At 44.7% G+C, this 23834-nt stretch overlaps 1 protein-coding gene across 4 annotated transcripts in view; it reads left to right on the forward strand.

Annotated features, from left to right (window-relative positions):
- Window positions 1-16: 16 nt before the first annotated feature.
- Window positions 17-23834, forward strand: part of stxbp4 (syntaxin binding protein 4) — a 54891-nt gene continuing 31073 nt past the window's right edge. For 2 of the 4 annotated variants that reach the window (XM_082543730.1, XM_082543729.1), the window contains exons 1-8: window positions 17-104; window positions 348-588; window positions 15146-15219; window positions 15395-15490; window positions 15596-15665; window positions 16535-16609; window positions 21341-21426; window positions 22042-22195. In XM_082543730.1, the coding sequence (XP_082399856.1) occupies window positions 533-588; window positions 15146-15219; window positions 15395-15490; window positions 15596-15665; window positions 16535-16609; window positions 21341-21426; window positions 22042-22195 (611 nt within the window). In that variant the 5' untranslated portion in view covers window positions 17-104; window positions 348-532. Of the gene's footprint in view, window positions 105-347; window positions 589-4910; window positions 4960-14706; window positions 14860-15145; window positions 15220-15394; window positions 15491-15595; window positions 15666-16534; window positions 16610-21340; window positions 21427-22041; window positions 22196-23834 lie in introns of those variants that run through there. The other 2 variants (XM_082543732.1, XM_082543731.1) reach the window with 2 other exon arrangements.

The raw sequence follows: 23834 nt of genomic DNA on the forward strand, positions 1-23834 counted from the left end.
GTGGTGTAAAGAGTTCAAACTTTGTGATGATGTATGAACCAGGAGACCATCCCAACCAGTCTCCAAATGTGAGCCTGAACTGAACTTCCTGCCTCTGCTTACAGGTGATCTTCACCCACAGAGTCTACAATTCAACACATTTAATCTCCTGTTTAATGCTCTCATCCTGCAGCTGAAGGAAACTTTAAAGTTTGGTGTGTGCGTGCGTGTGTGTGTGTGTGTGTGTGTGTGTGTGTGTGTGTGTGTGCGCGTGTGTGTGTGTGCGTGTGTGTGTGTGTGTGTGTGTGTGAGGGACGGGTATCAGCACGGATTAGTGAGTAAAGGTAAGCGTGTCTCTCCCTGTCTAGGCGGATTTCCATTCCTCTCCTCTCTGTGCGGTCACACACACCGTCCCGGTTTGAACCGCCGCCGCCGCCGTCTCTTCTCATCTCATCGTCTCCTCCTCTCAGCCGCCCGTCTCGCTCCTGTTTTTTTTCTTTGTGTGTGCGTTTGTGTGAGAGCTCTTTATTTGTTTGTCTGAGGCCATCGTGCGATGCCATTCCTCCCCCAGGACGCTGAGCGATTCGATGGGCTGTCTCTACTCTACTGGTAAGCTAATTCTTCCTCTGCTCCTCCTCCTCCTCCATCCTCTCTCTCTCTTTGTTTTAATGGAGAAACTTGTCTCCTGTACATGCTTCAGTGCTTTTGTTTTTCTGCCTCGCTCTCTGCTCATGTGGGTCGCAGACTTCAGAGGTGAAGCAGGTTTACAGGCTGTTTGGGGCCAGATGCCGCGGAGTTTAAGTCCACATGCAGTTCTGGGTCAGAGACGCTTTAAAGGACAGTGCAGCGCTCGCTGCTCCGCGCGGATTTCCATTCTTATTCTATTGTTTTGCCTTCCACCAGATTTTAGTGGCACATACTTTTTTTACTCCAGTGCTCTGATTTACTCATGTTGCACCTGAAGGTCACACATTTCAAATTCAAATTCAAATTCAAATTCAAATTCAAATTCAAATTCAAATTTTATTTGTCACGTACACAGTCATACACAGTACGATATGTAGTGAAATGCTTGGACAACTACTCGTGACCTAAAGAAAACAAAAAAAGGAAAGGCTATGAATAAGATAGGAAATAAATATGCAAAATTAAAAAGGGTAAATTTAACTAGGAAGGAATAAAATATAAATTAAGGTTAAAAATGAAATAACTGTACAACACAAATTAGAATGAAGGGTAAAACAGATAAAACAGTGCTGCTGTCGTCGGGTGAAAGAGCAGAATGAACTCTTAGCTTATGAGAACCAAAGTTTGGCTGCAAGTACAGATGATTTAATCCAGTAATTTAATTTTTATTTTTTTATTCCTGTGAATTTCCTCTGTTGTTGTTACTCGTCTTTGCATCGCTTTGCATGCATGAAAGCTTTCGATAGGCCAAGTTAGAACTGCACAGTTTAACAAAACGTGCACAGCCGAGATGCTCAAACCAGAGAATTTATTGTAAAATGAACAAACTAATAGCTGCACGGACTCTGAGATTATGGGCTGCTGCTATAAAATAGTCCATCTCTGACCACCATCTCTCAGGTCACAGACCTACAACTTAACACGTCATCAGCCCTCCAAAAAGACAGCTGCTTGATTGTAGGAAAACAATCATATCATCTGTAGTTGTGGAAGGATAATTTAAATTAAAGGCAATAAAAGTTGACATAGGGTCAGGAATTAGTCCGGCCCTCCTGCCGGTTTACCTCCGCAGTGGGGTGAAGAGAGGTACAGGGATCAGCACACTCACATGCCTCAGGATCAGTCCTTATGTAATGTTTTTCTACTCTAACTGATCCTTACTACTTCTCTCACGCACATTTGAATCGATGTTTTGTCTAAAACATGCAGGCACACATTCACAGTCACAGTGCGATGAGTCCATCAGGGTTCAGTGTCTGGCCCAAGGGCACTTTGGCATGCAGACTGGAGCATTGAGGGATCAAACCACCAAACCCTGAGTGACCCTGATGAAAAGGCATCCAGTGACAGTCGTTCCATGGTTTCACCTCCAGAACGCTTTGGTTTTGCCTCCTCTGCATGAATGTTATGAACCTCCGTTATTTTAGCTGGAACTGAAATAAACAACAACCACGTTCTGGGTTTAGAAAGAGATAAAAATCCACGGCTGCAAAGGGACCTGCTGCTGATGGACAGACGAGCCAGGTTAGGCGTGAACACATGCGTGGATATCACCTAGATATCAACATCAGATTGACTGATGGTTTATTGCAGGAATGTACTCAACAGCAACACGTTGCAGTGGTAGTTTCTGTGTCATCTCATCAGTCTATCAGGGGGTTGTGGAGGAGTTTTGCTCCACTCTTCTTTGCGGCGTTGCTTCGTTTCATTCAGGTTTGCAGCATTCATTCATGCACAGCTCTCTGAGCTCTGCAGCAGCTCCATTCTTTTCTTTTTCAGTTGTTCTGTTGGAGATCTGCTGCGGTCCTGTTGATGACCCAGTTTGGTCCAAGTTTCAGCTGTGGGACAGATGGCCTCACACTGGCTCTAGATTACTTTGGTATACAGAGAAGTTTACGGTGCACTCAGATCATCATCCCTCCACCACCGTGCTCATGGTCGTCTGAGGTTTGGTTTCATCCAAGCATGCTGCTGTGCATTAAGGACAAACAACTCCACTCTGGTCTTGTTCACTGCAGAAGTCTTTGCTTTGTTCAGACACAGCTTTACAGATGTGAAGAACTTCTGCTGCAGTTCTGTGAAAACCTTCTGCTTCAGTCATCTGAGCATCTTTAACCTCCTAGGACCTGGCGTCCACATATGTGGACATCACATTTTGGGTTGTCTAGACCAAAATACTAAATTTTGCTCTACAAGGACCTACGAGGACATTACACTGCCTCTGTTTTATCAAAATTTAAAACAAATATCCTCATATGTGGCTCTCATTTTTCTTAGAAACAAAAATTGGTTTAAAAAAAAATTGGTGATTCTTTGTTTTTACATTCATCAGGTCCCAATATGCCCAAATATCAAAGAGAAATTAAGAATGCTGCCATGGAAGAGTTCAGGTCGGAGGTTAAGCAGCTCTAATGTAGACTCACCATTATTATACACGCCATGTTAGGACCAGTGTTAGGGCTACAGAACTGCATTAACTCTCCATGGCACAGATTCAACAAGGTGCTGGAAACATATTGAAGTGTTGAATGTTGGAGAAATCAAAACAGGAGTGTTTTACGAGTGTTATGAAGTATTCAGCTCAACTGTATTAAACAGCATGACTCCTGGCAATCAAACAAACACACTCCATGATAAGCATCCCTTACTTCTTTTTATGTACTGGCTATGAATGAGACGTGAAAGTGAAACGTGAGCCAGCAGTTCGGGTTTCCTGCACAGCTTCCTGTGTCTGGTAATAATCTGTCAGCGTGTGGATCCATCCCCATCACTCAAGCTGGGGAAAACATCTGCTGCGCTTCACCGCAGGGAGTCTCCTCTTTGTGTTCCCCCTTTCGTGCTTTTATTTGACACTTAAACATACAGAGAAAGACGGCAAACAGACAGGAGCAGATTAAATATGCAAACACCAAACAGTAATCCTCACGCGCTGCAGCTCTCTGCACATTTGCATAGCTCACGGATCAGCGTGCATTTTCATCAGTTTAGACTGAAGAAAATAAGTTATCTGTTCATTTGGCTGCACAGATATTTAACACAACACTGGAAGCAAACATTCAAACCTGAACTCACTTCCTTCATTTTGCTAATGTGACATCTCAGATACAAGTTGGTGTAACTCTCCAGCTGGTTGCTGCAGAGAGGTGCATGGTGCTGCTTTGGTCTCTAGCAGAATCAGCATCACCTGTTGTTCACGTGGAAGAATGATTCACCAAGTGCTAGTGACACTGTGAAAATGCTGACTGGAGACCTTTCACCTTCAAAGTAAAAGTTCCACATTTGCTGGTTTGCACTGCATGTTTTAAAGCTACACTTTTGCTCAGAGTGTAAATGTTAATATTTTGCAGAAAGGTCTGCATCTTTCATTAAAAACTTCAGCTGATCGCAGCCGTCTGCCTGTGATCAAAGCAGTTGCAAGGAGGTTTTTGGTGCAGCAACCTCTTTGCAACCGATCTCACCCAGCAAGCCTCCTGAAACCATCCACAACCACTGCGGGAACACACGTTTTTCCCAAGTGACCGGAGGTTCCAGGGGTGTAGTCTACTCCTCTGTAGGCCTTAACAGGTGGACAAAGAGCTGATGATGACTGTGAAGGAAGAGCTAGAAGACTTTAACCTACTGTCAGGTAAAACACTCAGTCATCTGTGTCTGTGGACAAAGACCCTGAGGTGGGCTCAGTTAATGTTAAAACTTTGTCAGATGTTGGAACATCTGAAATATGTGCCTCACTTTAGAAGTGAGGGTAAAAGACGTTTTCAGGTGGAGAATATGTGACCAGGCTTCTCTTTAGATATAATTTTATTGTACATGGAATCGATCGCTTTAAACCAGCAACATTAAACTGGTGAATGTTCCATTATTTCATTAATGACCAGTTACTAAAAATAGAAAAAAGTCAGTTAAAACTGTGACACATGGATCTGTTTAATATCTACATAACAGCACAAAACCTCAGGGACATCTCTTTCAGTTTCATTGATGCAGCCAGTAAACTATACTGCAGGTTTAAGTGGAAGGTTTGTTTCTTCTGCAGGTAAAGCTACAGATGAGGTGCGTAGGTGTAGGCGATGGTGGTCTGGAGGCTCTGCAGCGGTGTTAGCGTGTCCTCGCTGGTGCCCGGCCTCTGTGGGATGTTAATCATTTGCGACAGGTCGTGCAGATTATCAGGTATTAAGTGATCAGTTTAATTGCTCCCTTGTGTCCCAGCAGTTGGCTTCGCTGCACATTGTCAGCTGCTGTCGTCTGTTTGTGGGCCTGGGGGAGCTGCTGCTGTCAGGTTACTGATGTGGAAAGGTACGTTTGTTTTACGTGTAGTAGACAAACTCACGATAATGACTCTTCATCGCTGAGCCGGGTGCAGGCGGAAGCCAAAGGTTATGCAGAGTGATAAGATCTGGCAGCGTCTTGCTGTACTGATCCAGGCTTACAGTGAATGCATCAAATACCCAAGTGAGTCTGAGCATTTAGATCTGAGTTCATGCCTGCACTGATGTGTTTGACAGGAGAGATTCTCATTGGCCAAAAGAAAAATCCAACTATAAATTAACTATAATGGAAATCTATAAATGGAATAAAACGAGACTCCACACCATCTTTAGGACACAGAATTTCACTGTGCACCAAAACTGGAGCTGTTAGCCGTAAAGCAGCCATATGATTGGACATTTTAACATTGAGTGGCCTTTTTTTTTTTTTTTTTCCTTTTTTGCCTGTCCCGTTTGGCTCTTTTGCATCAGAATTATTGTCTAAAGGCAAAGGAAGATGCCCGACGGATTTACTTTACCAAATGGACCATCCCAGCCTTGCCGTAATGGTCCATTTGATTCACCTTTTATTGTTTATTTTATTTTATTTTTACTTGTTAAATACGGGACCGACTGGGGAAAAGAAAGAGGGAAACAAAAACAGGGGGGAAGAGGGACGGGGATAAAGGGCAAAAAACAAAAAAAACAACAAAATAAGCAGACAAAAAAATCCATCTATCAATCACCTGGATCACCTGTTGAGAAAGAAAAAAGAGAAAACAACCAGAAGAAAGAAAAAAAAGAGCAGCATAATAAACAACATCACGATAATCTATGTGAATATGACAGTAAATACTAAATATTAAACATTATTGTGCAGCACGTGAGATCGACAGCGTACAGTGTGCTTTGAGGTAGGAGCCCAAAAGGGTGTAGTTTGTGGGTGTGATCACCCGTGTGTACACCTGTGAGCATGGACGCGCTTGTTTTTAAAAGGTTCCTTCATGTAATGATCTGCTAGAGGGTGTGGGGGGGCCACAGCCCCGTCCTCCAGGGTATGAAGCAGGTATGGAGGAGATCAAAACTCCAGACATCCAGAGGCCCCCAGAACACAAGAGACCAAGGAAGACCAACAGAGGGGCAGCCGCGCCACTGTCCCAGAAAGAGCTGAGGAGAGTCCCAGATGAGGGGTGGCTCAGCAGCCGCGGAGCAGAAGCCAGGGGGGGTTGCAGTGACGCGCCCGTGAGCTCCGCCAGCAGCCAGCTGTGCCAGAGTGACCGAGCCCCAGGCCGAGAGGCCGAGGGCACCCCACCCCCTGAAGTGGCCCAAGCGAGCCCCAGGCTCCAGGCCCCGACAAGCAGCCATCAAGGAGTGAGCCGGTGTGTACCTGGATGCCCATCCCCGGACACAAAGAACCACCAACGCACCGATGTCTGAGGGAGTCCGCCACCAGCAGGGGAAGTGGTGGTGGGGGGATATAGGCCTCCAAACCTTGGAGGGCCTGAGATGTCCCCAGAGAGGTGGCGCCTGACACCCAACCTGACATATAGACACAGACATACAGGCACACACAGACACAAACATCCATTCCCACCCTCATGCTCTCATATGCACTTACTCCACACTCAACCAACGTGGAGACAGACATAAAGAGACGCTGTACACACGATCACACTCCCCAAGCGTACTCTACAAACCAGGTCTAGGTACCCTTGCCCCTGGAGGGGGGAACTGCACCCAGACCCAGGTGGTGTTACCCTTTTCCCTGTGGTGGGGAGAAACAGACCGCCCCGACTCCGCAGCAGCAGGGAGGCCCCACACTCCAGACCGCAGTCGGACGGCCAACTCCTCCTCCTAGCCCCCCCGCTCCAGCAGGTCGCAGAGAATGGGGGTGAGAAAAGACTCCAAACCTCCCTCCACCCGCTCATTGTAGTGTTGATGCATGTGTGTTCTAAGGTGCAATTAAAACCCAGGAGGGCATGGAGCTACCTGCCAGAGAGCAGCAGGTAAGCGCATGGTCCCTCCTGCTAGCCCTCAATGTCTACGTGTATTTAAAATTGAGAGGTGGGCAACGACGCCAGGGGTGAGGTGTACACCCTGATGGTCTTTTGGAGTCCGTGTATCGTGCCCACCCCCAAGATCCTATATGTATGTAAATGGTAAATGGCCTGTATTTATATAGCGCTTTTCTAGTCCCTAAGGACCCCAAAGCGCTTTACATATCCAGTCATCCACCCATTCACACACACATTCACACACTGGTGATGGCAGCTACATTGTAGCCACAGCCACCCTGGGGCGCACTGACAGAGGCGAGGCTGCCGGACACTGGCGCCACCGGGCCCTCTGACCACCACCAGTATGTGTAATGAGAGTGTGAGTAATGTGAATGTCTAAGTTGTGGGATAAAACTGAGGATAAAATGGAGCGGGAAGAGGGAGGCAGCTGGAGATGGGGAGGGAAGGAAGGGAGGGGCAAGTGACCCCTCCCTGGGGCCAGCTCCCCCGCTGACCCCAGTAGGCACCCCCATACTCTGCAACCCACCAGGGAAAGGGGGGCCCAGGCCCATCTGGACCGGGGACCAGTGCAGCAGCGCCACCTGGCCCCACAGAGCCCAGGACAGCCCACCCGCCCACAACCCCGGCAACACACCAACCGGGACCCAAGCCCCCAAGGCCCAGCCAGGGCCCCAGCCCAGAGATGGAGCACCCCCAGAACCCCACGCCCATCCTGGACCCACCCAGGGGCAGCCAGGTTACCAGGTCAGTACACGCAGCCACGAGGAAACCGTCACCTAAGAGCCAACAGAGCCCTTAATAGGCCATGACCGCAACCCCGGGTTGAGCCCTCCAAGGAAGATGCTCCTGGGGAACCCCCGATGCCCCAAGCCTGTCCCTACCCCCACACCAATCACAACAGCAAAGGTGGGACCAAACTATGCCCCCCACCCCCAGTAGGTGATGGAGCTGATCAAAGGAGCCCAGAGCAATTGATCTGAAGTGGTGGCAGAGGCTGTATCAAGACTAATGTAATCTAATAGATAATTTCTATATTGGTTAGAATTAAGATTATTTTTATTTTTCCAGTTCATGAGGACTGTTTTCTTGGCTATGCATAGGGCAGTGAAAACAGTATGGGCTATATTCTTTTCTGTAGTGACATTATCTAAGCTGCCCAACAAACACACTAAAGGAGAAGTTGGAATGTTACATTTCAGACACTTTGATAAGTCTTCACATATCTCGCGCCAAAACTTCTGAACTGGTGGACAGAACCAAAGAGCGTGGATATAATTGTCCGGTGAATTGGTTTGGCAGTGTGAGCAGTTGTTGGTAGACGTAAAGCCCATCTTGAACATCCGATGACCTGTATAGTGCACTCTATGTAATATTTTGTATTGAATTAATTGAAGACTGGGATTTCTAATTAGATGAAAGGTTTTTAAGCAAATCTGAGACCAGAAGTTTTGGTCTAAGTTAACTGATAAATCCGCTTCCCATTTTGCAATAGGAAGTGATATTGATTCATCCGTTTTAGAAAGCATTCTGTATATTTTGGATAGTAATTTGGGGGTTTTAAGAGTAAGAAATTGAACCACACTTGGTGGTGTTTGTAGTTCAACTTGACCCGGTTTAAATTTCTTTTTTACTATGGATTTAATTTGTTGATATTCTAAAAATCTTTTCTTGTTGATCCCATATTGTGTAACTAGTCTGTCAAATGAAATAAATTCTGTTCCTTCTAGTATATGTTCTAAATATTTGATTCCTTTACCACTCCAATCTGGAAAGTTTATCATATTATTGTTTTGTAATATGTCAGGGTTGTTCCAGATAGGTGTACGTTTGCATGGGATTAATGAAGACTCCGTCAATTTTAGAAACTCCCACCATGCTGTCAGAGAAGAGCTGATGTTGATGCTTTTAAAGCATTCATGTCGTTGGATGTTTGAGCTGATAAATGGTAGATCTGAAATCTCTAGATTATTGCAAAGTGTCTGTTCTACATCTAGCCAAGGTTCATCTAAGAGGGTATGTTTTAGCCATCCTGAGATAAACTGAAGCCTGTTGGCTAAGAAGTAGTGCTGAAAGTTAGGCAGTTCTAGTCCTCCTTTATCCTTGGTCTTTTGTAGTGTTTTTAAGCTTATACGTGGGGGTTTATCTTTCCAAAGGAATTTGGACATACATGAATCTAGAGATCTGAACCAATCTTGTGGCGGTTTAGTTGGGATCATTGAGAATAAATAATTTATTTTTGGTATGACCATCATTTTTATAGCGGCAACCCTTCCCATGAGTGATATGGGTAGACATTTCCACCTAGCCAGATCACCTTCTACCTTCTTTAAAAGTGGGATATGGTTTAATTTAGTTAGATCTGCAAGCTTGGGTGAAACATTAATACCTAAATATTTTATATCTCCAGATTGCAGTGGTGTAGAAGAGGAATTATGGAGGGAGCAATTAATCTGAAGGACTGTCAATTTTGACCAATTAATTGAGTAATCTGATATTCTTGCAAAAGAGTTTATCAATGCAATGACCCCAGAGATATTGGTTTGTGAGTTTTGGAGAAAAAAGTAACGCATCATCTGCATAAAGGCTGATTTTATGTTCCACGTTCTTGCATTTTATGCCCTTAATTACTGAATTCTGTCTAATTGCTGCTGCTAGTGGTTCAATAAAAATTGCAAACAGTGAAGGGGAGAGTGGGCATCCCTGCCTGGTGCCCCTCAAGAGCCAGAAGCTGGAGGATGTCTGGTCATTTGTTCTGACACAAGCTGTTGGGGAGTTACATAATATTTTTAACCAGTTAATGAAAGAAGATCCAAAACCAAATTTGTGTAAAGTTGCAAATAGAAATTTCCAGTTAACTCTGTCGAATGCTTTTTCTGCATCTAAAGAAAATATTGTAGTTTCTAGGTTTTTACTGTACGAGTAGTCTATCAAATTAAGTAATCTACGTGTATTTGTTGATGAGTGCCTACCTTTTATGAAACCAGTTTGGTCAGGATGAATTAAGAGGGGGGTTATTTTCTCTAGTCTCTTTGAGAGAGCTTTGCAGATTATTTTAAGGTCTACATTTATAAGGGATATTGGACGATAGCTTGAGGGATATACAGGGTCTTTGCCTGGTTTTAGCAGGAGACTAATGTTGGCAGAATTCATATTTGATGGAAGTCTGCCCTTTTCTTTGATTTCCAACAATGTTCACTGAGTGGCCTTTAAAGGAGCTGCAGGCTTGGGCACGTTCACGCTGGCTTAATCTTTTAACGAAACCTGCTGGTCACCTGATTTAAGCACCGATTGGAAAAACGTGCTCAACTCACGCTTCATCGAGTGCCGGGTCTACACACCAAGTTTATTTCAGTTTATGAAACAGCTGCTGAGAACCTATGTTTCTTTTAGCTGTCATGAAGAGGCTTCCATGTTTTTTGTGGTTTTGTGCTAATTTTTCTGAAGTCTGGAAAAAAGAAAAAGATGACCTTTGAGAAAGGTGGAGACTCCAATATGGCCCTCAGGTAACATCTAACAGTTACAATACAATAAACAAAAAAACAGACTCATCTGGGATGGTGGGAAAGAGTCTGTGGTCCCAATGTGTTGGTCAGTTTCTGTTCAAGCCGAGTAACTCAACAAACGTAGACTCTCATTTATCAGCATCAACTGAGTCCATTTGGTTTCTGGGTGACTTTATTTTGCTAATTATTGATCTACTTTGTTGATGAATCATCTCGAAATAGTAGGTTAACGTATGTAGAAGTGATTTTTAGTAGCTGGTTGCTCGACTGACGTTTGCTGCTTGGAAAACTGTCCAGCTGTATGATGTGCAAGCATCGGGTCTCCTTACAATATATTTGGTTCCTTAAGATGGATTATGATTTCAAACTAATCCTCTTCACAGTGTGACCTTGACTTCACTGTACATTATCCCTTACATAACACAGTATATGTAGGGTCGCCCTGAAAGCTGCGCTGCTCAAAGCTTCTGAAGAACTGAGATAATATCGCAGCTTTAAAACCGCCCTCCCACGACGTCTCACTACCTGGTAGATATCCTCAAATGCTTCTCAGCACACAGAGTGGAGGAAATAACTATTTATTATTTATATTCCCGACTGAGTTGCTTACTTACAGAAAAATGAACAGTCTCCGATTTTTATGGTAGTCTAGGAGCTTGGAAAGACTACGATGACCTGGATGACTGAGAACCTTCACAGACAGATTTTTATGCTAGTTTTTGATGGAGGAAAGGCATTCGATAAAAATTATACAATAATTTACATATCAGTGTGTGAAATAAACCAGTCAGACTTCACGTTCCTACAGACTGGCTTTTAACCCATGTGGCACACAGACTTCAGTCAATCAGTCACTTACAGATCCTCCTGATCCCAAATCGCTATTGGTGTGTATAACACACACCTGTCCACAGAATCAGTTTCATCCATTCTAACCTCTTCACACCTCAGAGAAGACCAAAGAGCTGTCTTAGGACGTCAGCATCAAATGAGCATCATAGTCTGGAGCTCCATGCAAGATCTCATCTTATGAGTGGTGGATCTCCCCAAAACTACATCTGATCTGATCTGAAGGCCCAGAACATCATTGGTAGCACATTGCACCATAATGGACTAAAGTGTTGCAGTACCCACAATACCCCCTCCCCGCCACCCCCTACAAGAAACATCACACTGCTGTGCAGAAGCAGCTGTTCCTCCACCAAGTACTAAGTCATGTTTTGCTTGGAGATCAAATGCATTAAAAGCAATTTATAACTTCTATGTTATGTGGTTTTTTTTCTGGATTTTTGGTTGTATCGCTCTTAAAATACAACTTCCATAAAAATTAGAGAAACAAACAGATTCAGCAGGAGATGAAATCATTATTCCCCGCGCTGTATCAGGGCAGCTATGTTCCAACGTAGTCTGAATGAACTAAACAGCAGTGACTCAGTGTCATTGGAATGATTTTCTGTAACTCTGATCATGAGCCACTCAAAACCTTAAAGTTGTTTTGCTTTATTCTATTTATTCTGCTGGATGGTTTTACTTTCATCTGTCAAACTGTGGGACACTCTTCTTTCTGGAAGTCTTTTATTTACAGTAGACTAGGGTAATGGTATGTCTACTTCCTGGAGAGTGGGCTTCACTTGGTTGGGTCTTGCTTCTGTGGCCTGTTTCCATCGATGATATTACCCATGTGTTCTTTAGTTCCAAGATGTAGGAACCTCATTCTGGTTGCGCAGTTTCAGTTTGGCCTGTTTCTCTTGCTCTGGGAGCTTCTTTACCTGCAGCTTGTAGGTTTACAGCAACAGCTTCCAAAAGCAAATGCTGCTTTGGATCTTTGCTGTTTGTCTGTGAAGGTTCTCAGTCATCCAGGTCATCGTAGTCAAAGGAGCTTGCAAAGAAAAGCGTCTGGACTTCTTTAAGTTACTTGAAGACGTTTCACCTCTCATCCGAGAAGCTTCTTCAGTTCTAAGGTCAAATGGTGGAGAGTCCCAGATATAAACCTAGTGGGAGTATCCCCCCACAGAGGGACAAAAGGACCCCCTGATGATCCTCTAATCGCCTGAGCCAAGGTGTGAAACTGGGTGTGGGTCCCAATCAGCCAGAGTTTCGGGTGAGTTCATTGTGAAACCTGGCCCCACCTTATCATGTGAATTCCTGAGATCAGATGGCCCAGGATGTGAGTGGGCTTTAAGGCGTCTGGGAAGGGATCTCAAAACTGGATTATAGATGGCAGAGAGTTGGTGTCGTAAACCCCCGCCTCTGTTCAAAGATGGTCGCTCACAGTGGACATCTTTGCTGTTTGTTTTATTTCCAACCATTCATCCATCCATTCATTCATCCAACCATGCAACTATCCAACCAACCATCCACCTAATCATCCAACTATCCAACCAACCATCCACCTAACCACCCAACCATCCACCTAACCATCCAACCATCCAACTATCCAACCAATCATCCAACTAACCATCCAACCATGGAACTATCCAACCAACCATCCAACTAACCACCTAACCATCCACCTAACCATCCAACCATCCATCTAGCCAACCAGCCATCCAACTAATCATCCAACTATCCAACCAATCATCCAACTAACCAACCAACCATCCACCTAACCACCCAACCAACCATCCACCTAACCACCCAACCATCCACCTAACCATCCAACCATGGAACTATCCAACCAACCATCCAACTAACCACCTAACCATCCACCTAACCATCCAACCATGCAACTATCCAACTAACCATCCACCTAATCATCCAACTATCCAACCAATCATCCAACTATCCAACCAACCATCCACCTAACCACCCAACTATCCAACCAACCATCCACCTAACCACCCAACCATCTACCTAACCACCCAACCATTCACCTAACCATCCAACCATGCAATTATCCAACCAACCATCCAACTAACCACCTAACCATCCAACCATCCATCTAGCCAACCAGCCATCCAACTAACCATCCAACCATCCAACCATGCAACTATCCAACCAACCATCCACCTAACCATCCAACCTTCCATCCAACTAACCAACCATCTAAACATCCATCTAACCATCTAAACTGCAAACATGACTGTTAAATCAACATATGTATAAAAAGCTTTCTCTTTGCAGCTCCAACTATCCAACCAACCATCCAATCATCCACCTTAGCATCCAACCATGCAACTATCCAACCAACCATCCACCTAATCATCCAACTATCCAACCAACCATCCACCTAACCACCCAACCATCCATCCAACCATCCACTTAACCATCCAACCATGACACTAACCAACCAACCATCCACCTAATCATTCAACTATCCAACCAACCATCCACCTAACCACCCAACCATCCAACTATCCAACCAACCATCCAACTAACCATCCAACCATCCATCCAACCATGGAACTATCCAACCAACCATCCAACTAACCACCTAACCATCCACCTAACCATCCATCTAGCCAACCAGCCATCCAACTAACCATCCATCCATCCAACCATGTAACTATCCAACCAACCATCCACCTAACCATCCAACCATCCACCTAACCATCCAACCATGCAACTAACCATCCAACCATCCACCTAATCATCCAACTATCCAACCAACCATCCACCTAACCATCTAAACTGCAAACATGACTGTTAAATCAACATGTGTATGAAAAGCTTTCTCTTTGCAGCTGGTTGGTAAATTAAGTTTAAATGAAACAGAGAAGCACAGTATCCTTAACCTTTCCTAACCTAAAAAAAAGACCTTCCAGGTAAAGTTGCAGAATTTATTTGGTGCTTGGTTTTAATCCAGTAGACCTCTGAAGACTTTTAGGTGGAAGTGATTATTGTCAGTCCTCAAGGGGGCAATATAATACACAAAGAACTAACTGGATCCTTTGCATGACCACTGTATGAAAAAACGTGTCATCTGCAGAGATGTGTGTCACTAAAGAGAGAGAGAGAGAGCAAAACAGCAGATGCACCATGTGACCGTTCATTTGCTATTTTTGGAAGTGGTCAACATGATTATTTTGAGTGTAAGTGAACCCAAATTAAAGGATCAGCTCTCTCTTGTTGCTACTCCCATAAAACTGACACAGCATCTGTTTCGATGTCTTTAGTCGGTGTTTGAGGGAGGCATCAAACTGAGCTTAGAGCCCAAAGATTTAAAAAAGCCTCTGGGCCCAGCCTCGAGTATTCATGTCAGTCTGTCCGTGACAGGCTTTGCTGCCTCTACACGAACCTTTGAAACGCTCAGACACCAGCATGTGACTCAAACTGCCGCTCAAACTGACTCTGTGCTGACTCTGAGCTGAGACTTGAGAACGACCAGCAGACAGCAGGATCATGTTCACTACGTCGGAGTCTCTTCAGCTTTAATCTGAAACCTTCTCACCCACAAATCTCTCAGCAGAAGCACAAAACAACTGCTCCGTAATGTTCCTTTGATTATTTCTAATCACTGTTTGTGTTCGCCCGAGCCTCCAAACATCCAGGTCGCCACATGGTTCAACCGCCTCGTCGTTTAGGAGGCGACAGATTTTATTGGTTGGACGTAGCCGGGTGGAGGTGGGAGGGAGAGAGGGAGACAATGCCAAAATCCTGTGATGATTTGATTATTTTGTGCAGCGGCGCTCTGAGGAAACAGAGCGAGAGGGGCTTTGGCTGAGGGAGGATGTTGATATGTGTTTAAATCTGTTGTGTTTTTGCTTGTTGCCAGGACGATCATGGGCCCACACGGCATCAGCCGAGCCGTACAGAGGCTGGAGTTCTGCGACTGCAAGAAGGGACTCGGTGAGCATCTTTCCCTCGACCTTACTGACCTCTGAGTCCTTATTAACCGCTCCTCCTTCAGCCGCAGCTCAGCATCTGAAAATGCTGCGATCGCCTGTCAAAACTAGATGAAGAGCCAGTACAGCCTGAAAGCCAGGCTCTTTTTTAACTGGAGCTCATCTGTGTGTGTTCACAGGTGTTAAAATAATTGGGGGCTACAGAGAGCTGACAGGAGAGGAGTTTGGTATCTACATAAAGCGAGTGATCGCTGGTGGGCTGGCCGCTCTGGATGGTAGCTATTCTTCTGGTATTTTTTGTGGATCGGTTACTACAGACACTGTTATCGTCCCTCACTTTGCCTTCTCTCCGTCCGTCTGTCTGTCACTCTCTGTTCCAGGTCGGCTTAAGTCAGGTGACCTGATTTTGGATGTCAATAACATCAGCCTGATAGGGGTGACCAATGAGAGGTGAGTCTCACTGTTGAGGTATTTTAGAAAATGCAGCATGGCGGTCTCGCATCACTTGTTTATTTGCACTGTTTGAATTGTGAAGCTGCATGGACTGCAGAGTGTTGGTGTCCATCACACTTTATGTGAATGCTGCACGTGAAATTTTGCAGCCTCAACATCTGCTTTAAGGTCATCAACATGTTGAAGTCTAAATGCAGGTCTAACCTCGTCGCACCAGGAGATTACTTCTCATTGGATAACTTCCAAACTCGTCCTGCCTTTCTGCTCAGCTGAATCAGTTTTGATTGGATCTTGTCTCTCCAGAATATTTTCATCTCATATTTATTCGTTGACAGACTGTTGATTCATCACAGTTTGTGTCCTTGTGATTAGATTTTATTTTGTTATCATCTTGTTTTCATCAGAAAAAATGATGATGAAACTTACTGGTCAAAACTGACACTGGATGGTACTACCTGCTGAAGTATGGTTTTTATTAGCTGGAGACACCAACGTCATAAACACTGATGATAACCAAGTATCACAGTTCCAGTTAAACTTAAAAATCAGTTTCATTCTTTAAACAGAGGCTCGAAAGTCGTAGATGGAACGACAATCACAGCTATCGATCATCGGCCACACGACGGATACTAAAGTTCTTTTGAACTTTTCAGTAGGAGCAAAGACTTTTGGGCTCGAGTCAGTTGCTGTCAGACTGCAGTACCACCGACAGCCACTAGGCTGTCGGTGGTACTGCAGTCTATTTGTCCAATAGGTCCACAGAGGACGTTTCCACCAGGCAGAGATGTCCTTGAGTTTCACACATGGACTCTTTATCTTCCATCACACGCTGGTAATGTTTACTGCTCGATTCTGCTCCCTGATAGGGCGGTGGAGATCTTAAGGACGGCCTCAGTCTCCAATCACATGTCCCTGCTGATCGCCAGAGATGAGGAATCCAGGTAAGGAGGTGCTTTTATTCTGAAATTATCCCTCTGATTTTACTGCTTTTTCTCAGTCTGGCTGAGCTGAGCATGTTTTCTGAGGTTATCTGAGGACGAACTCGGTTTGTCTGATGGTGATGATCTGTGATCAGCAGAGCAGCTGATTGAAAGTCATCTTAGAACAGAACATCTGAGCTGAGCTGCAGGGGTGACTGCCAGGCCGGGGGGTTGATGCTGACAGTCGGGGTTATGTTCCTGCAGTGGGTGGACAGACAAGTGAGCCTTAAAGTGTTCAGGGTCACAAGTTCAGGTGTGCAGACACTTCTCCAGTCACATTTTAATGACTGAATGGAGCATTTAAGCTTCTTACGCTCCCTCGTTCAGTGTGAGTGGAGGAAAAGTCGGGTTTTAAGCTTTTTCTAAAGAGGCTCTTCATAAAGATGGAATCTGCTTTTATTCCCACTGAGACGACACTGACGTTCTGCAGCTCTGAGGATGGGATTTCAGCTTTCCGTGCTCCTGGAAACGAGGCTCGTCAGTGGTTTGATTTGTCCTTGGAGCGAGCTGTGAGGTGATGTGTGAGGTAAACTGACCTGGCACTCTGCTGGCCCCTGTGCTTTTTCACGTCAGCTCAAACACAGCTTGACACAATAGGGACACGGGGCTGTCTGTCCACAGGGTCTCTGCTCTGGGAAAGAGCTGCAGCTGCTCAGCACAGAGACATGACCGGGGATCAGACCCCCTCGGTGACATCCTGCTATCTCTGTGGGGAGACAGTTGCGTCATGAAACTGTACCGTCAGTCTGTGAAAGCACGATATGTTTTATTTGTTTTCATGAACTGGATTCACTTCAAGGGTCAAACATGAAAAATGTCACTAACACTGCAGTTCCTCTGACGTCCAGCAGAGGCTCCAGCAGCGAGTTAGACCTCATAGACTGTTAAACCTTTACAGAAGAAATAAACATGGTTATAACCTGTTTTAATAGCTCGACTGTTTATAGGTTTAAAGTTTGCATCATTAGGGGCGTGGCCTATTTGAGTGACAGGTGCTGTTGCTTTGTGGAGAAGTAGTTCAGTTTATTACACATTTTTCCAGCCAAGCCTGCTAGTGTTAGCTGCATGAGCAATTTATATAAAAATTAGTGCTGTCAGCGTTAATCTGACGTGCACAGTATCAATGAGTTTGCCCACGTTAGCACGTTGATGCCGTCCAGCCCCACGCACAGGGCGATCCGCGGCAGCTCATTAATGGAGGTTTGCCGCGTTAATACAGTTATGGCGTTAATGTCATTTTAACGAGATTAACGCTGACAGCACTAATTAAAATGAACCAAAATAGAAAATGCTAATAGCAGGACTCTGAAAAGGAGCTTTGTAAATCCAGTAGGTGATGGTAAGGTGGTTCTTTGATGTGCTGATGGCTTTTTTTAACAATGCAACTTAATTAGAGCTGGAGAATTAGCTAACTAGCTAGTTTAGTTATAAAGTTGTATCCGCAGTTCACAGTCATAGTAAAGGGATGCTAATTTTGGCTAACAGAGGAATGTTATGTACCCCACTTTGCAGTTATTTATTTGTAAAAAATGTTTGGAATCGTGAATGATTTTTGTTCCACTTCTCACATGTACACCACTTTGTGTTGGTCTTTCACGTGGAATTCCAATGAAATTGATTCATGTTTGTGGCTGTAATGTGACAATGGAAAAGTTGTCACATTACACACACATGTACCTCCTTACATTCTGAGTCCAGCCAGAAGCACGCAGGTTTGAAACAACAATTCAAAGGTCAAACAGAAATAGTGACATGGTGCTGCAGGATTTAACTGGAACACTTTAACAGGAGCTGCACCTTACAACCAGAACACAGGTGAGCTGCGTCTCCTGTTGCAGACTGACTCAGATTGGTTGCAGGTATTTGCAGACATTTGCTGATTTGTCTGAGATTGCAGTCACTCTGTACGTCCTGCGCAGTCGCTTTAAAATCATCAGTGTTGAGGTCGAGCTCAGAGGTCGACAATGTTGCAGGCTCTGCCTCCTCACAGCCAGTTGGACACCTCTGCTGTGTACGATTGGCTGAATGCAGCTAATCTATGGGGACAGATCGGTGTTAAAATAAAACTATAAATGATTTGTGTTTAGTATTTCACAGATTAACAGCAACATCTATAAATGACAAATACGCACTGCTAATAACTCTGCAAGCTGCTTTTACATAAAGCTGACCTCAGTCTCGGGTCACCACACGTTCATTTTAAATGAGCACAGAGACCACGGGGGCGGGTCAGAGTCCGCAGAGGAACAGAAGCTGATTTAAAGAACAACAAAGAGATCAGCAGCTTACAGCAGCTGTCAGGAAGTGACGTGTTGTTGTGACTGCAGACGAAAGGTCGTCCCACCTCTGGCACATTCTCATCCCTATTGTTACGAAACCTGTGTGTGTGTGTATACTCGCCTCACAGCTCCAATGTTGCCGACGTTTGTTTCACACCTAAAACTAATGATGATGATTATCTGCAGCCACACGGTTCCTGCTGAGGACGCCGTGATGCAATCAGGCGGGGGCAGGGAAGGGGGGTGGATGGAGAAAACCAGAAAAACAAGCATGGAGTTTAAGCTCATTGATGGAGGCTTGAATTGGAGGGAATATTGTGGAAGATTATTTTTAAGCTGCTGCAGACGGTTGGGGGGCGGATCCTCGGGTGGTTCGAGGACACGTTTAAAAATCGATCACTGATCTGATGAGTTTTTCTCTTTCTTTCATGTTTTGAGTGAATGGTGAATGGACTGATTCTTATATAGTGCTTTTCTACTTTCCCAGAGTACTCAAAGTGCTCTAAACCACATGCACCCAATCGCAGCCATTCTCACAAGCACTTTCTGGGCACTTATTGCTTTCTAACTACATTCACACTCTGATGGATGCATCGAAGAGCATCTTGGGGTCAGTATCTTGCCCAAGGATACTTGGCATTCAGACTGGAGGAGCCTGGGATCGAACGACCGACCTTCCAATCAGTATGTGACCTGTTCTACCTCCTGAGCTACAGCCATTTAGGTCTCTGTTTTTGCAGTCCATGCCCACCCCATCGTCCAACCCCCCCACCCCCACAGAAGAATCTAAACGCTAGCTCAGAGTCGTTCACTTCACTTCCTGGTCGAGGTCTTTAAGCTGTCCCACTGCAGGCTGGCTGTTCACGAGCTGGTCCTGGAGCTGGTTCCAATCCTGATGGGAACTTGCGGCTTCTGGGTTTCACGTTTCCGTTGTTCCTCGACCTCCTCATTTTCTTAGTTTTCCTCCACACACACGTGACTATTTCCTGTCACTGTTTCTTCTCATGTTTCATTCCAGCGTCGGTATTTCTGCTTCATCTCCGCCTTTACACTCAAAATAAAACTGCCCAAAAACGCGGACTTTGACTACCTTACAATTATATTTTCCATATTATAATAATTACACAGTAAACTGTTACATTTAATGGAGTCTGCTCAAATGAAATTTGATTTGCATACATTAAGTTTATTCCGAGCACATTTTTCTTATTTTAATGAATAAATGTCTTTCCTACATTTCAGTTGATTTTCACTCTGAATCATTGATTTGTGTTTATTGAGGGTGAGGAAGCGTTTTTATGATCTTCAGGTCTTCACGACGGCGTCCTGGTCTCTGACCTTTACGTGATACTTCCTGGTTGCTTTGCCTGACACTCTACGTTTGACCTCATCCTTCAAATACATTTAATTTAGAGCTTGATCCTGGTCTCCACTGAAGCTCTCACAGATACAAACGCTGTTCTGTGCTCTGTCGTCACGTCAGGGTGAAGCGTCGACCTGCTGATTCATGAAATGCTTTCTGTCTTTTGATTCCAGGTTTGCCTCCAGGTGATCTCTGATGTGATTGGTTAGTGGTGTAAAAGGAAACGGTGGACGGCTGCAGTTTAGACTTCTGGCTTTACGTTTTCTGTTGGGGGGTTAAGATAATTCAAGAATTCCAGTTTTTCCAGCAGCTGTTTGAATGTAAGCTGAGGGTGGATGGAACCACAGACATCTGATCTCTGAATGGTTTTTCTCAATGATCATGCAGATCCCATTTAAAAGGCATTAACAGCTGATCGGATCAGACCGTGATGGCTGATGGTTTGAGTGAGACTGACGTCCGGTTTCCTCGGTGTCCATGTGAGGGAGACAAACTCTCACAGATCTCACAGCTCGCTCTCCTCAAACGCCTCAGTGCTGAACGCCGTCCAGCGCAGGCCGCCATGTTTCCAAAGTGCTTTCCCTTTGGAAACGATGTCTTTGAACTGCAGCTCATTGAGCACGCAGCAGGAACATCATTTAAATGAAGCACATCTTTAATGTATGTCGGCTCACAGCCTCCAACAATCATCATTGAGTGCTTTTCTTCAGATTTCCAGGAAAGTCCGACGCTGTCCGAGTTCTCGCTTATCGTCCAATCAAGACATTCATTTTTCTTCCTGGAATCTGCAGCTTAAGAAAAACTGTTCATGAACTAATGACAGACGGATATTTTAAATCCAGGCCTGTGAAATAAACTGCATAGACATCCATACTGGTTTAGCAGTTATTAGCAGTTCTTTTATGTTTTTTACATGTGAATTAAAGTCTTGGACAGAAATGTCCTTAATTCCTTCAGTTTCACCACAAGGACTGGGTTTGAGGTTATGACGAGGGTCTTTGAGAAGTGAATCTGAAACAGGGCGCTGTGATGTGTTCATGTGTCCTTCAGGAGGGAGTTCGCTGAGCTGATGGAGAAGTACAGCTCCAACCACATCACGGCTTCAGGACGAATCTCTCCCACGCAGCTGTCCACAGGTAAAACCCACCATCACGTTCGACATGAACATTCGATCCAGGACAAACCGAACCCTCAGACAGCCCTCTGAAGACATGACGACGATAGACACGACGGTACTCCAACAGCTCAAATGCCTGGAAATTCACAGCATGTTACAAAATCGCTTTGTGGTCACTTTCCAAAACTAACAGTCCTTTTAAAAGAGTCCATTACAAGTTTAATTTTTCATTTCCATGTCTGCGTGTCGCAGAACTGCGGACAAAACATCCTCACTAAATATGTTCTGACCCAAAAATGTCCCCAAGTTCTCGAAAAAGTAAAAATAATAGTTTTACAAAGGTGTTGCGACTTTCCAAAAACATCACCACTTCTCAAAAATGTCCACATTTTCCAAAAATATCTTCACACTCTAAAAATCCTGTTACTTTCTAAAATAAAGTCCTCTCATGTTAGTCTGGTCCTCACAAAGTACAAAGTTTCAGTCCTGAGTCACTAAATTGATCCTGTGTTCCAGTTTTTCTCCATCCCGCCGCGTCCCATCGTCCTCCGCCTCCCTCCGCCATTACATTTCTTCTCTCTCTCCCACGTCTTCCTGCTCACCTCTCTTCATTCTTCTTCTCGTTTCTTTAAAGGGAAGCTGACGGACACGGCCTCCTCCTCCTCCTCCTCCCGGTCAGAGAGCCCCCAGCTCCTCAGTCCTAAAGAGGGGGTCACGGCCTACACCCACACCGCCCCTTACCCCGCTAACCCCGCCTACGCCATGCACACACCTGTGCACGCCTTCAGGTAGGATCTAAAGAACAGAAATAACTCCCTCTCACGGTGATGCCTTCACTTCCCTGTAAACCAGAAAACATTCGACACAGATTCTGATTGGCTGTTTTATATTTATTATTAAAATACAAATAGTCTCAGAGACATAAAAACGCATAGAGAGCTAAACCCGTCCTGCAGTGAGTCTTCATGAGTAATTTCAACTTTCCAGCTGATTTATTCAGAGTTTTTAATGAAACCAACACAGCTGTTAAGCTGTGAAGTCCTTTCTTTGCCACTTTACTAGTGATGGGACGTTCTGTATCGAGGCTTCGGAGCGTGTGTCGAGTAATGGAGGGGGCGTTTCCGCGAAGCGCGTATCGAGGCTTGCTTCATTTATGGGAGGAGCTGAAAATGATGACGTCCGAAGCCTCGCTGCCCGGCTGTACCACGTGACTGGTTCATGAAGCGGTTCGAACTTTGCCGCAAATAATCATTTTCCATACTGCCAGCATAAATATACACAGTATACTGCCATCACTACACTATAGGTGTTTTACACACTCCTTTTGTTGTTGACATTTACAGGCTGTGTGCAAAATGCCACACTCTTCAAATTCATGCCAGCTATTATTTTTACGTCCAGTAGGTGTCCTGCTAGAGCAAATGAAGCTTCATGAAGCTTCGCGTTGGGGTGAACCAATTGGATGAAAAGCTTCAGTGCTTCATGGGGCTTCATCTGCCCATCACTACACTTTACACGCCACCTTCTTTACACGCTGCCCCTGTGTCACATCTGTCATGTAGCGCTGCGTGGCAGCAGGACGAGGACTCGGGCGAAAGCTAAACTGATAGCGGAGCTTTAATCACTGGAGAAAAAGGTTGAATACAAAAACAAAACTAGAAAAACGCTAAGAAACTAGGAACAAGAAAACCTGGAACCACGAGGAGACATGCACAGCACACAGAGAGGGAACATGAGGGTTAACGAGGAAACACAAGCAGGACAACGAGAGGACATGAACAGGTGGGACAAATGAGACCTAACGACACAGGGGGAAGCAAAACTAGATACACTGCACACAGGAAAGGGACTATCAAAATAAAACAGGAAGCACGACACTCATAAAGACAGAAATAAAAAAGTGTTAAAGTAGAAACAGCGACGTGCTGTCAGACCAGAGCAAAACTCATCCAAACTAAGTAACAGGACAGCAGAGTCAGCATCCAGATCTATTCAAGTACTCGTGATGATGGAGCCTGGATCATATTATGGACTCATGATGGTATATATCAGTTTAATGTTCCAGCCTGAGCATTACAGGCTGGTTAGCTGTAGTTATAACATGCAGTGTTGGGAAGGTTACTTTTAAAATGTATTCCATTACAGAATACATGCCCCAAAATGTATTCTGTAACGTATTCCGTTACGTTACTCAATGACAGTAACGTATTCTGAATACTTTGGATTACTTAATATATTATCATGCTTTTTACAACAACGTGAATGTACTATTGCTGTGTGATTTATTACTGTTACTGAAGGTCCGCGACTCCGAACTGTAGTAAAGGGACCTCTGACTAATACGGCGGGGTCCCTGTCGGCTCGTAGCCGAAAAATAGCTTTACTTTGTTGTCTGGGTCAACTTTTCTTGCGAGAGACAGAGAGAGG

This window comes from Aulonocara stuartgranti (genome assembly GCF_965226115.1).
Source record: "Aulonocara stuartgranti genome assembly, chromosome: 8".
NCBI lineage: Eukaryota > Metazoa > Chordata > Actinopteri > Cichliformes > Cichlidae > Aulonocara > Aulonocara stuartgranti.